Source organism: Phacochoerus africanus, chromosome 1 (assembly GCF_016906955.1).
Source record: "Phacochoerus africanus isolate WHEZ1 chromosome 1, ROS_Pafr_v1, whole genome shotgun sequence".
Taxonomy (NCBI): Eukaryota; Metazoa; Chordata; class Mammalia; order Artiodactyla; family Suidae; genus Phacochoerus; species Phacochoerus africanus.
Window position 1 is genome coordinate 151,932,437 of NC_062544.1, and position 14,159 is coordinate 151,946,595.

The 14,159-nt window shown below is 43.3% G+C and overlaps 1 protein-coding gene across 4 annotated transcripts; it reads right to left on the bottom strand.

The window, feature by feature from the left end:
* Positions 1-2,179: 2,179 nt before the first annotated feature.
* Positions 2,180-13,949, bottom strand: CNBP (CCHC-type zinc finger nucleic acid binding protein). Of its 4 annotated transcripts, none has more exons than XM_047782261.1 (5): positions 13,817-13,949; positions 4,608-4,724; positions 4,396-4,488; positions 4,024-4,222; positions 2,180-3,278 (listed from the first exon to the last, which is right to left on the bottom strand). In XM_047782261.1, the coding sequence occupies exons 2-5, from the start codon at positions 4,708-4,710 to the stop codon at positions 3,161-3,163; spliced, it is 513 nt and encodes a 170-aa protein (XP_047638217.1). In that variant the 5' UTR covers positions 4,711-4,724; positions 13,817-13,949; the 3' UTR covers positions 2,180-3,160. The 4 variants fall into 4 exon arrangements, with proteins under 4 accessions (XP_047638217.1, XP_047638210.1, XP_047638200.1 ...); XM_047782254.1 differs by having other exon boundaries at positions 4,024-4,225; XM_047782244.1 differs by having other exon boundaries at positions 4,587-4,724.
* Positions 13,950-14,159: the final 210 nt, after the last annotated feature.

Here is a 14,159-nt window from a genome sequence, read left to right on the forward strand (position 1 = left end):
AGATCCACTCATTTAAATCACTGAAGAAGAATCTTCAAGAAACAGAGAAGTAGGCAAAAAGGCAGCAAACCCTAACAGGTGAAAGCTGCAAACCCCCAAAACAAAACCATTCATGTATCAAGGCAATGGTACTATCTGAAAACTGTTTTTCAAAAGTAGCTTTAGGGAGAATTCCTGTCATAGCCCAGCAGAAAAGAAATCTGAGGAATCCAACTAGTATTCCCAAGGATGCAGGTTCAATCCTTGGCCTTGCTCAGTGGGTCAGGGATATGGTGTTGCCATGAACTGTGTAGGTCACAGACGTGGCTTGGATCCTGCGTTTCTGTGGCTGTAGCCAGCAGCTGTAGCTCTGTTCAATGACTAGCCTGGAACTTCCACATGCCCTAAGTATGGCCCTAAAAAGTTAAAAAAAAAAAAAAGGGGGGGGGGGAACCTTTAGGAAATTCCTTTGTGGTGCAGCAGTTTAGGGAGGATCTAGCACTGCCAAAACTATATAGCACAGGTTGCAAGTACTGTGCAGGTTCCATCCCTGTCCACATGCTGCAGGTGGCCAAAAAACAAAACAAAAAAGTAGCTTTAAAACCAAGTGGCAGAGTTCCTGTCGTGGCTCAGTGGTTAACAAATCCGACTAGGAACCATGAGGTTGCGGGTTCAATCCCTGGCCTTGCTCAGTGGGTTAAGGATTCAGTGGTGCCGTGAGCTGTGGTGTAGGTCGCAGACTCGGCTCTCGGATCTGGCGTTGCTATAGCTCTGGCGTAGGCAAGCAGCTACAGCTCTGATTAGACCCCTAGCCTGGGAACCTCCAAATGCCACAGGAGTGGCCCTAGAAAAGGGAAAAAGACAAAAAAATAAGACCAAGTGGCGTATGGAGGTTGCCAGGCTAGGGGTCGAATCTGAGCTACCATTGCTGGCCTACACCACAGCTCAGGGAAATGCTGAATCTTTAACCTACTGATTGAGGCCAGGAATCGAACCGGAAATCTCATGGTTCCTAGTCGGATACATTTCTACCGTGCCACAACAGGAACTCCAAAGCAAAGTTTTATAAAAGCACTAATTCCTACACAAGCTGTTTTCGCTAGCTCCTAGCAATTAGCTGGACTTCCCTGCAAAACACAATGCACTTGTTCAGTCAACATCAATGTAAAGAAATGCTTTCTTATGAAAGCACACTTTATAGCCTGTGGCAAATAGGTCTGTAATTCTGCCTATCAAAGGGTATCCAACAACAGGCAGCAAATCCAGCACTAAGAACGGTGTGGAAATAGTAGTTCTGTATTATCTGACTTGCTGTTCCACCTTTTCCACTTGAGGCTGGAGACCTTGGGGGGAAAACCACCTCATGTGCACCTCCCCCAATCCTGTAACAGAGGCCCTTGTAAAAGGGGCTTTCCTAATGCTGTTTCTTATCTGTGGCACAAACTAAAATTACCAAGGTATTTAATGTGCTTGGTTAACATGTGAAGCATACCATTTGCTCAGTTAAAAAAAAAAAAAAAAAAGCTTATATTCATAAGGAAATGAATGTGTCACAATTTCACTTTCATACCTGCTCTGGACTATTAATTTGACCAAGTTGAAACTGGCACAGGACAGCTGAAACACCAAATCCTAACACTGAAGTGATATACCATCACAAACTGACCAAACTCTACAAGGAGGGTGAATAATGCCCAATGCATGCACGGTGAAGAAATCACAGGGCAGTGGGAGGGGGAAATGAACCAGGGTGGGAAATCTCCCATAGCTACATAGTCATTTAGCTTGGGGGACAAAAACATCCACAGGGCACAGGGGAGGAAGGCTATCTGAGCGGCCAGCCTCAAGCAAGCTAAGCTTTTGGTAACTCATCTATAAAGTGAGTTCATTCAACAAGATGACTTCTAAGGTCCATCAACTCTAGGTAAGATTCCAGAGAAAAACAACCCAAGGAATCCAACATTTCAAATCCTTGTGAAGCCCAGCAAAATATGAAAGTCTAAAATAACATCAGAACTGTTGAAAATGGACAGAGAACAAACATTTAAGGCTATCATTAAAATGGATTAGGAAGAACTAAATTTTCTGTGTCCTTGCCAAATAACTGGCACCCAAGTATCAAAAGTCTGGCTTCCTCAGAACAGCAACTTTCATCACTGATAACATGGCTGAGTGAGCACAAAAAGAAAAGTCCAAACTGTTGACTTTCAGTCCTCCACACTCCCCTCTTTAATATGGCATTTTTAACTATATACATTAAGGAAAATTTGAAACAAACAAAAAGAACTTTAGTCAAACTCCCCTTCCTCCTCCAGCTTTATTGGATAGTTTAAAATTACATTTCTATTTTCTAGAACTTCAGTTGCTTTTACCATCTGACTTTTAAAAACTGATTACAGCAAATGAAACACAGTTGTCTAAGTGATATAGTATACAAAAATAACATCTTGATTTCTGTGAAAATGCATTTCTTTGCAGTTCCTGAATAGCTCCAAATTATGCTAACTCTGAGTATAGATGTTTTTACTCTGGGTTTTAGATTTAGTCTTCGAAAAATTGTGTTCTAAACCTTTGCCAACACCATCTGTATACCCAGCATCAATGCTGTGATGAAGTTGTTCCTGTTTAGACTTTTATCCCAAGTTTTCTCCCATAGCCATTAACACGCATGTTTGTCTTTTTATTTTGTTTACTCCCACTCAACTGTATGTTCTATGTAGGGCCTGATACAGATGTTACTTGATGTTATTTAATAGCTACTGAGGTCAGACAATCCAAGGCCATCATTATGCTAAAATTAAAAGTTATTTATGGAAGTTCATAGACACTTCCAGAATTGGTTTTACCTCCTACATGGGAACATATTCGAGAAACCCAGAACGGGCTTACTGGTCTGACTCAACTCTTCCCATTCATCAATCCCTATTCACCAGTGGCGTGGAAAGGGGGTTCTTTAACAAAGCATTATACATAACACCTCTACCAAACTAAACATAAACTTTTTTTGTAGTTAAATGCAGAAAGTCGATTTTTTTTTCCACCCCTTTCCTCCTTTTACACGGCAAGTAAAGCTCACTGGCCTGGGAGTAGCCTCTATCTGCCAACCTTTGGCCAGTGAAGAGGATTCAGAGAAAATAATACAACCATCAATCAGAAAAGGAGGGGCGACAAAGGAAAATAATTAAGCTGTGGCCTCAATCGTGCATTCCCGTGCAAGGTGCCCTGACTCGCCACAGCGGTAACAGTTGACTTCACTCGTCTTGCTGCAGTTGATGGCTACATGACCAGTTTCGCCACACCTAAAAAAGGAAATTAAAACAGTTTTCACAATGGTGCTCAGCAAATGTAAAGCTGTACTCAAGCAATAGTTATTGCAAAACAAAAAGCAATGACAAGTGAAGCAATGTATTTTTGTTTTCAAGACAGTCTTTTTTTCCATTTTCCATGGCATATGGTAGTTGCCAGGCTAGGGAGTGAATACAAGCCATAGCTTTGGCAAGACTAGATCCTTTAACCCACGGTGCTGGGGTGGGGATTGAACCCGCACCTTTGCAGTGATTGGAGCCACTGCAGAGACAATACCGGATCCTTAACCTGCTGTACCACATTAAAGACACCAAAGCTGTGGGAGTTCTCACTGTGGCTCAATAGGTTAAGGAATGGACAATGTCTCTGATGTCTCTGTAAAGATGTGTTTTCAACCTTGGTCTTGCACAGTGGGTTAAGGATCCAGGTGTTGATACAAGCTGGGTGTAGGTCTGCAGTTGCAGTTCCTAGCCCGGGAACTTCCATATGCGACAGGCGCAGCCCTACAAAGAAAAAAAATGCAAAAGTTGTGCATGCTGTCCAGCTACTATAATCCACAAGTTATTACGATAGAATACTAATATGCAGACAGACTGGTATGCATGCCTAAAATCTCTCTCATCTGGTCAGAGCCAAGTCCCAGGTTTACTGACATACCACGTCCCTCCATTTATAGCTAACTCACCTCCACAAGAATCTGTGCCGCGAGTCTCCCCCAGCAACACCCCAACAACTCACCTATAGCACTTCACTTTGGTGCAGTCTTTCTGAATGTGCCCAAACTCTCCACAAGAATAGCACTTCTGCTCATCCGCATGGTCACAGTCGCGGGCCAGGTGGCCGGGTTTGCCGCAGTTGTAGCAGCACTGCTCTCGCTCTCTCTTGGGCTCCTTGCAGTCCTTGGCAATGTGGCCTCCTCTACCGCAGTTATAGCAGGCTTCAACAATAAGGAAAAGAGGCAAACCCAGACTATAAAACCTTAAAGATGTCACTATGTTTCAAACCATACCACACACTACCTAAGAAATGGAAAATCCTTCCCAAGGCAGTGGTACATGCTCACCTCTCCAGGTTCTAGAAGAGTATGAGAAGGAAGTATTAAATACTTACCATCCTCCTGGAGATCACAATCCTTGGCAAGATGACCAGACTCACCACAGCGGTAACAGATGTCTGGAAGAGACGAAGAAACAAACTGGAAACCTATTTTGGACAGAAACAAAAAGAATTTGGCTAATTAGATGAGTCTTGATACTAATGAATACTGAAGTACTTCAAAATTTTTTATTCGACAAAAATACCTCTATCCGAGGTAAAACCACCTCTGCCACGGCTTCTCATTCCACGACCACGGCCCCCACCAGTGGGGCACTCCCGGGCCCAGTGGCCAGATCGTCCACACTTGAAGCATTCATTGCTGCTCATGGCTGCAGTTAGATCTTCAAAATACCAAAAACGACAACATCAAACCACTTGAAATTACTTTCAGCTTTTATTCCCCTTTTAGTGTATTCTGGATAATTATTCTGGAGGGAAAAAAGCCAACCAATATATTGGTTAGAAAAATAATCACACAACTATATATTTATGCATTATATACCTATTGTGAAATATTCTAAAAGTTTAAAATGAATCATAAAACATGTATTTCCATACAATTTCTGATCCTTAAAATCATTAAGATTATGCACACATGGAACATACACATAATTCAGTTATTGATAGGATGATGAGATTTATAGGGATAGTATCAATGAACATCCATCATCAGAAAAAATTAGTAATACCTCATCCAAGGCCCAACTTAATGGACACATTTTCATGAGCACAAGCCCATAAATGATACTGTGAGCAACTGGAAGTCATTTCCTGGTTATAAAACTGAACTAACCCAATGCAGCTATAGTACACCCAGATTCTAAGAGTAGATGAACAAAAAATTCTCCTCTGCAACCGTCACACCTACACAGTGCTAGGGTAATATACACAGCAGACATGTTAAAGCACTGGGACCCTTTTCCACTTTCCTATTCTACCATTCCCAAATTTTTCTGTAACTTTACATTTAAAACAAGTATACTTGGGGTTTCATAATAGACTCCTTTATTGGGTACTGTTTCAGAATAAAAGTAAAATTCCAACTAAAGCAAATACATTTTATACTTCTTACATAACAATCTAAAAATAAGCAGGGGCTATTCCTAGAACAGAATAGAACAGAATGGAATAGAACAGAAAGGAATGCTGCAGGACAAATTCCTAGTAAAGTGGCCTTTAAAAAGTAAACTAGCTAAAAACAATGTAACCTTTACATTTGCACACTTCTGTATCTAAACATTTTTACCCTTCACTCCAGTGCCAAACAATGGTATACAAGTTTTAGAGACACCCTCTGAAAGCCAAGCATAAGTGCACCATTAGCAGAGCAAATGGTTTCAGCTAAATAAAAATGACTGGATAGTGGAATTACCCACCCAACCACAGTACTGAAACCTAAATGGCACTAAGAAAAATGATAACATCATTTCCCCTATCCTCTGCTTTCAGTAACTGGTTCATCATTAGGCTGTAGAGAAACCTAGCTACTGAAGATTATGCTAAAATTATTAGTTTAAAAAGTTTCCACTGTCAAACACTTAGAAGCCCAACTCTCTGCAATCAGAGCCAGGATAAACCCTCAGAGGAATCTTTTGACCAACTCTTGCCATTTGCTGTATCAACTTACTACCTAAAGGGGGAAGAGGGAGAGAGCCTGTATGGGTTACTTGTGGTCAGTTTCAGATGCACAATGCAGGTTTCCAGTCAGATGAAATCAGCCAGTGAAGATTCAAAACTTACTTATTTTTGCAAAACTTGAGATTGCATTTGGTTTCTTACACTGGTGCTAGCATTGTCACGTGGAGTGCTGGATTCCACCAAGGAATACTCAGGATTAAAAAATGACTAAGCATGGGAGTTCCCACTGTGGTACAACAGGTTAAGAAGCTGACTGCAGGAGTTCCCGTTGTGGCTCAGTGGTAACAAACCCAACTAGTATCCATGAGGATGTAGGTTTGATCCCTGGCCTCACTCAGTGGGTCAAGGATCTGGTGTTGCCAAGAGCTGTGGTACAGGTCAAAGATGTGGCTTGAATCCGAGTGGCTGCAGCTGTGGCTGGCAGCTGCAGCTCTGATTTGACCCCTAGCCTGGGAACTTCCATGTGCCAAAGGTGTGGCACTAAAAAGTAAAGAATCCGACTGCAGTGGGTCAGGTCACTGAAGAGGTACAGGTTTGATCCCCAGTCTGGCACAGTGGATTAAAGGATCCAGTGTTGCCACAGCTGTGCCTCAGATTTAATCCCTGGCCCAGGAACTTCCATATACTGCAGGTGTGGCCATAAATTTTTAAAAAATCAGCAGCATCTAAAATGATCACAGAAAAAAAGCAGCTTATGGCACCTCATCCTCCCTCAATCCCATTTTCATTTTGTTCTTTTGCAGTTTAGTTGGACCAATTGAGCACATTTAACTATTGCTCCCAAAGAGTTCTTCAAACAAAGGATCACTTTAAAGGTAACCCAGGCAATCTGTTAAGTTCTGGGTTTATTTTTATTTGTTTTTTTGTTGTTGTTTTTTGTTTTTTTTTGCTGCACCCACTCCACACAGCAACCCAAGCCACTAGTGACAACGCCAGATCCTTAACCCACTGCACCACCAAGGAACTCCAACAAGTTGAGTACGACAAATAATTTCAAAAAAATTCTCATCTTTTAGAAAAATCCTATATTCATTATGCATTATTTATATATTTTTAATGGCCATATCTGCAGCATATGGAAGTTTGTGGACTAGGGGTCTAATTGGAACTGCAGCTGCCAGCCACAGCCACACTGGATCCAAGCCACATCAACAACCTATGCCACAGCTTGTGGTAACACTGGATCCTTCATGACACTATGTTGTGTCCTTAAACTATCAGCCACAATCGGAACTCCAAACATGCACTTTTTAAAGCTAAAGAGATGATGGTTCCGGGCAACATGGCTTTTAGACTGCTGCTTTAAAAGCACCTCTTGGAGTTCCTGTCGTGGCGCAGTGGTTAACGAATCTGACTAGGAACCATGAGGTTGCGGGTTCCATCCCTGGCCTTGCTCAGTGGGTTAAGGATCCAATGTTGCCATGAGCCGTGGTGTAGGTTGCAGACGTGGCTCGAATCCTGTGTTGATGTGGCTCTGGTGTAGGCCAGTGACTACAGCTCCGATTCGACCCCTAGCCTGGGAACCTCCATATGCTGAGAGAGCGGCCCAAGAAATGGCAAAAAGACAAATAAATAAATAAAAGCACCTCTTATTTATTTCATGATGGTAAAGTTCAAAAGAAATATATGATGACTCATGTTTATCAGTGAAATAAACAGCAGTTAAAATTTTAGGTTTACTTTCAGCACAGAAATACTAGTTTAAAAAACTAGCTACTCAAGGGAAACTACGTAATCTCTTAGGATAGACCATGACAGAAAATAATATAAGAAAAGGAATGTACATATATGTATGGCTAGGTCACTTTGCTATATAGCAGAAACAGACACAACTCTGTAAATCAACTATACATTAAAAATCTAACTACTCAAGGAGTGATTAACCTACGTGTGGATTTTCCATGAACTGTTTCTTTCTCCCTCTTTGGCCAAGCCACTCCCAATCAGCCAGTCTACATTTTCACTGACTCTTTAGTTAACACCAATCCAATGGATTCTCGCTAAGTTTTAAAGGCATGCTAAATATCCTAGGAGGCAGGCCCCCATCCTAATACTTATCTTACATACAAATTTATTATAAAGCCTTTGGAGAATCTCATGCTTTTCCTTAGGAAAACCAGAGGAAGTAAGGTAAGAGAGCTGCACAGCTCCCTGATTCTCACTGCCTATGACTGCTCTTGGTTGGAATTTTGCTGCACTGTCCTGCCTCTGCCTCCACCTGTCACAACCTTTTCCAACCTTCAGGGGCCACTCAAATGCCAACTCTATAAAAGAACCTGACCACATCGCCCAGCAGGGAATGGCCCCTCCTCCTATTAAGTCCCAGGGCACTTTCTAAAACCGGGCTTATTGCACCACCATTTTGCCTTGTTTCGTATTCTCTGAAGGCAGAGAACAAGTAATTCACCTTTGAATGATCATAATCCCTCATATAATTATCCTTTTATTAACAGTTATAACTCAGTATTTTTACTGATGAGGTTGTTTTTGGGGGAAGCACTCCAGTAGTCATTTGCTGAATGAAACAAACTGTGTTTCTTGTACAGACCCAATCCAATCTGAGCAAGTATTAACAATAAAACACCTGAATTCTTGCTATCACAAGAGCTACTGCACCATTAATTTAAAGTAGCCATGTACTTTCAGAGTTCCCACTGTGGCGTGTTGTGATCAGCAGCATCATGGGAGCGCTGGAACAGGGGTTCAATCCCAGAAGGGTTAAGGATCTGCCATTGCCACAGCTGCCGCTTAGGTCTCTGCTGTGGCTCTTATCTGATCCCTAGCCCAGGAGCTTCATATGCCACAGAATGGCCAAAAATGGGGGGTGGGGAGTAGCAATGTATTTTCAATTATTACTCATTAATGACAGACTACAATCACACTAAATTCAGTATGCTTTTCAGATTGTCTAATAAACACCCCCCCACAAGTGAGAAAATTCCACCCCAGGTCACTAAAAAGTCAGTAGCCAAGCCAGGATTTCTAAATTGCCATCCAGACTTTTCCTATTACTCCAAGAATTCACAATCAACCAGACCTCAGTAATATTTCATGGAAAGCTACAAAACATATATACTAATTTTAAAAACAAATATTTTATCTTCACTGTTACCAGAAGAGCGTACATATTTTTTCTCCCTTTTGCTTCTATAAACCACTATCTATACCCATGTATCCTCACACAGCATAAATAGATCTGGGGAGTTCCCGTCAAGGCTCAGTGGTTAACAAATCCGACTAGGAACCATGAGGTTTCGGGTTTGGTCCCTGGCCTTGCTCAGTGGGTTAAGGATCCGGTGCTGCGGTGAGCTGTGGTGTAGGTCAAAGATGCAGCGCAGATCTGGTGTTGCTGTGGCGTAAGCTGGCGGCTACAGCTCGGGATTAGACCCCTAGCCTGGGAACTTCCATATGCCTCAGGAGCAGCCCTAGAAAAGGCAAAAAGACAAAAGAAAAAAAAGATCTGGGAACCACAGAGGAAAGCCTGGGTTAACCACTTAACCCAGCTTAACCACTGGCTGTGTTACCTCAAGACACCTGACCCCTCCTCCTGTTTCTATTTTAAAAAGATAAAACTGATCTGTGGTGAGAATTGTTACCTGGTGCCCTGTGCTGAAGGCTTTATGTCTTCTGCTTACATAGTTATTCTTTCCTGTCCACTCTTCCCCCAAGAAGACAGGTAGTTTAGAACTGGGTCCAACCTGCACAGCAGGCTTTGAGTGGGGCTAACTCTGTTTATACTCACTTCCCTCCCATTTAGTTTACTTCCTGAAAGGAAGGCAGAAGCAGCACAAGGAGAAAAGGGGTAAATTCCAAGTGACTTCACATTTTCAACAATAGGAATTTGTGTCCATTTTGATTATTGTGTATGGAATTTTCAAACACAAAAATGTGGCAGGAACACAAGGCAAGCTAGGCAGGAGTAAGACAGTAGTCAGGATATACTGAGGGGGATTTATCATCGTGGCACAGCAGAAACAAAAATCTGACTAGCATCCATCAGGACACAGGTTAGATCCCTGGCCTCACTCATTGGCTTAAGGATCCAGCGTTGCCGTGAGCAGCATTGTAGGTCGCAGAAGCAGCTCGAAACTGATGTGGCTGTGGTGTGGGCCGGCTGCAACTGTGGCGTTAAGTAGCTGCAGCTCAGATCCGACCCCTAGCCTGGGAACCTCCATGTGCTGCGTGTGCACCCCCAAGGGAAAAAAAAAAAGATATACCGAGGGGCTATGTATGCTGAACTATGAGGTCTATTTCACAGGTTTTGCACTTATCTAGGCTCTAAGGCTTACATTCTGGATTTGGTACCAAAACACTAATGGTCATGAAAATTTGTCTTCAAGTATGGTTAACTCTACCATATTTTTGATACTAAGAACAAAACCAGTAAACCACTTAAATCTTAAGACTAACACTGAATTAACTAACTCTATAAATACACTTAAGTAGCAAAAGGCAAGTGGGGAAGAGGTAACATAAAGCAGTTGATGGAAACCTGGATAGCTTGTTTTATGTGGTTTTCCTAACACAGCTGTAATTACTCACAGTTTTTGAGTAATTTTCCCTAAGTTTAGGGTTACCCCTGACTCATCTGCGTTGTTGGCCTAACTGCATTTATACCATAGTGGAGCTTCTGCCCCCGAATGCACTCGCCCATTATCACGCTCTAATAAGTCAGTTTAGTGACCCAACATGGTACTCAAACACTCAGACTGCTGTAATAAAATTAAACTACAGATGGAATGGAAGGAAGCAAATTATCTTGTGCATAAACTGCATTCTGGCCAGAATAATGTAGAACAGAGTACAATACTAGGAGCAATTCTGGTTCTTACTCTGGTTCCCGCGTGACCTTGTTTACTTACATCCATTTCTGCCTGCCCTAAAGGGTTTTAATTAGTAGCTAAATACCATGAGTCAAGGGTTAATAAACACATTATAATCCTTACAACTTCAAAAGCTATATATTTTTATTCACATCTACTGATAAGGAAGCTTTAGATCTGAGACTAAATGAGTTATCCAAATCCATACAACAAAAAAGTTCTTGAGTCATGATTTCAACAATTGGCTGTAAATCTTCTTATGAGGCTTTTGTGAGGAGTAAGTGATAAAGTACATAATGCTATCATAAGAGTACACCAATTTAGATAAGTGAAACTAAAACTAGAACTGTTAAGTTTTAAAAAATCTTTACCCATAACAGTTCCCTTGTGGTGTGGTGGGTTAGGGATCCAGCTTGTCACTGCAGTGGCTTAGGTCCCTGCTGAGGTATGGGTTCGATCCCTGGCCCAGAACTTCCACATGCCAAGGTTGCTGCCAAAAAACAAAATACGTACACCCACAAATGAATTTAAAGCCTCTAATGGTCTTTAACCTTGAAACAGAGAGAACATAGGAGTGTTACCACAAACCCAAAGACTGGCAACCTGATTTCATTGGTTACTCCACTCGTTTGTAATGATGGAGCCACTCCAGGTGATCACTGTACCGAATTCTCCAAGTCCTGATTAACAGAGTCTATCTACTTACAACTTGGATTGGTGGCCAAAAGCTCTCATTTTATTACTCCAGCAGTTTTTTACAACATGAAAATGGTGCACAGTTTACTGGAATCTCTCCACAGCATGCCCGTACTGCAGCGGCATCTGACACTGCCAGAATAGGAGTTCTATTAAATGAGACAGTACAGAAAGGGCCTTCTCCACATAGCAGGCCAGGATGCCTTGGCATCAGTCATCTGCTCTCCACTTACTGTCAGGAGGCTAGGAAGAGGAAAGAAGCCAACAATTTTTTAAAAAGAAAACTCTCTCCTGCAGAGTAGGGGGGGCGTGGGCAAAAATTTCTCTTGTGGTCTAGCCTTTAGAGAAGATTAATCATTCCAATTAGCCAAACTGTGGTTCTATTCCTTTTAAGCACCCATTTGGTATGTTCCTACATACATACCACATATTTTAATTAGATTCTAAGGTAAAGAGAATCCAAACAATCACAAAACCTTATTACAAAACCCATTTATAATACCCTAAATATCATTTCTGCCTGTTCCAGATGTTCAAATTCAAGTATGATAAATGCCCCTTAGTCTTCCACTGATTCAGCTCAAAATACTTAAGACCCCACATTTGTCTGAAATACCTATCCTGTTATCAATATGAAAAGGAATGTGGACCTTTCAGTTGCCAAGAAAAACTTACCCAAGTTATCTAATGTGACACATTAGACAGTATACAAACATATACTGTTAGCTTTTTAAAAAAACTGTTGACAAGAGCTGCAATTTGGAAAAAAATTTAAGTCCTAATTCAGCCCTTGGGAACCTAATAAATTATTCCTTTTATATTCTAGTACAGAGAGCTCCCTGTAGACAAGAATCAGGTTCAACAAACTAAAAACAGCATGAAACTATGTACGTGGCACTTTGTAGGTGTTTAAGTCATGGCCACAGTAGTTTTTAAAAAGCATTTGAAAATAACTGCTCTGCAGAGGGAGAAAAAAAGGCCTGACAGAACTTTTCATCTCCTTAAAACCTTCAAAACCTTACATGCGACTTGAGCAAAATAGCAAGGCTAATTTAAATTAAGGTTAACCTATTGCTGCAAAAAGTAATGGGGTGTCTCTCCAAAATTGGGTCAAATAGGAAAAAGGGGGAAAAACCTATTTTAAGAACTTGTCATTTGGGGGGTACAAGATGAGGACCGTAAATCAATCCTCCAGTATCTTAAAAAAAACTAATCCAGACTCTTGGCTTCTTTTTATCTTACTCTTTCTGTGGGTCCTTCTGAATAATGCTTGAAACACACTATCTGAAGTCACAGAAGAAAACAGAGCCATGTTTTCTTTTCCTAAGACCCCTGAGACCCGATGCAGTCACTTCCTTTGGAAGTGCCCTGTGGCTGAGGCCATGTGGTTAACATGTGGCAACAAGCACAAGCCTTACCCATAATAAAATCAACACCCAAACTCAAATGTGGGCGATTATGCCATTCTAAAATAGGTTTTCATGTTTAGAAAAACCAAATGGAGGTTGGCTAATTTATCTTCTCGCCTCGTTTTTAGATTAAACTGTGTTTGTGTTCGTTTCACCTATCCCAAAGAAGCAGCAAAGGTTACTTCTGGTGCTACAATCTTGGAAGTTTAACAAATCCATATTTTCTTCTGACAATGAGGTTTTTAAAAAAACCTCTCTAACTTCAATCACTGTTGATTCAAGGAAAGTGGGCCCTATCTGTCCCACTCCGAACTGCAACCTTAGATAAGTAACTTAGCATTTCAATGACGACAAAAACCCAAGAGCCGGGGAACTAACCAGTACGGAGAGTGAATCCCAAAGGCTCAAGGCCTTCCCCAGGGTGTCCCCCACCCTACTCAGAGACCTTCTCCAAGGCCCTCTTCCGATCCCACAGAGCCCTTGGCACATGGCCTGCGCCAGGACCAGTCCCCTCCTCCCGCCACTCTGAGGCCTCTCCCCCCACACGGCCCCCTCCCAGCACGTTCCCGCCAAATCCACCCCCGCCCCGCAGCCCCCAGAGCACTAGCCTCCGCCCCAAGGGCGCGCGGCCTCGTCGGCTGCGAGGCTGGGCCTGGGCGCGGCCTGGGAGCAGGCGGCGCCGCGTACCGGGAGGAAGACGGCCGACCGTGGGGCGCTGACCTGGCCCGGGGCGGCGACAGCCGCGTTTCCCGCCTGACGCAGCAGCGGCGCAGGCCGGAGCGCGGCCGCCATCGCCGCCTCCCCGCGCCCGGCCCGCCGCACGCGGGTCCGCCCGCACCCCGGCCCCTGATCCCACTCCGGCCTCACCTTCGGCGTCTGAGCTGTCCGCAGCGGCGGAGACTCGGACGCAGGCCGGGGACGGCGGCTGGCAAGACAGTAGCTGTTTATTTTCAGGGTCCTTGCCTGCGCCACACGAGGATCTGCACACGGCCCCACACACGCCGCTGCGCACGGCTCTCCTCCGCCTCGCCCACGCGGCCAATCAGCGCGCGGGGCTGAGGGGTCCAATCAGAGCCTCCCGACGCGGAACGGAGGCGGAGCTCTTCCTCCGCGCGCGCAGCCTTTCCCGACGTGCCCCGCGCGCGGCCTTTCCCGCTCGCACCCGCGCCCCGCGCGACCTGGGAAGGTCGCGGGTGCTTGCTTCGGGGCC

Excerpts from the sequence above, each read along its gene's own strand:
- CNBP (XM_047782238.1), bottom strand. The coding sequence starts at position 4,710 with ATGAGCAGCAATGAATGCTTCAAGTGTGGACGATCTGGCCACTGGGCC. Across the intron at positions 4,489-4,586 it reads TGGTTTTACCTCGGATAGAG|GTTTCCAGTTTGTTTCTTCG; the intron begins GTATTTTTGTCG and ends TGTCCAAAATAG. Across the intron at positions 4,226-4,395 it reads TTGTGATCTCCAGGAGGATG|AAGCCTGCTATAACTGCGGT; the intron begins GTAAGTATTTAA and ends TCCTTATTGTTG.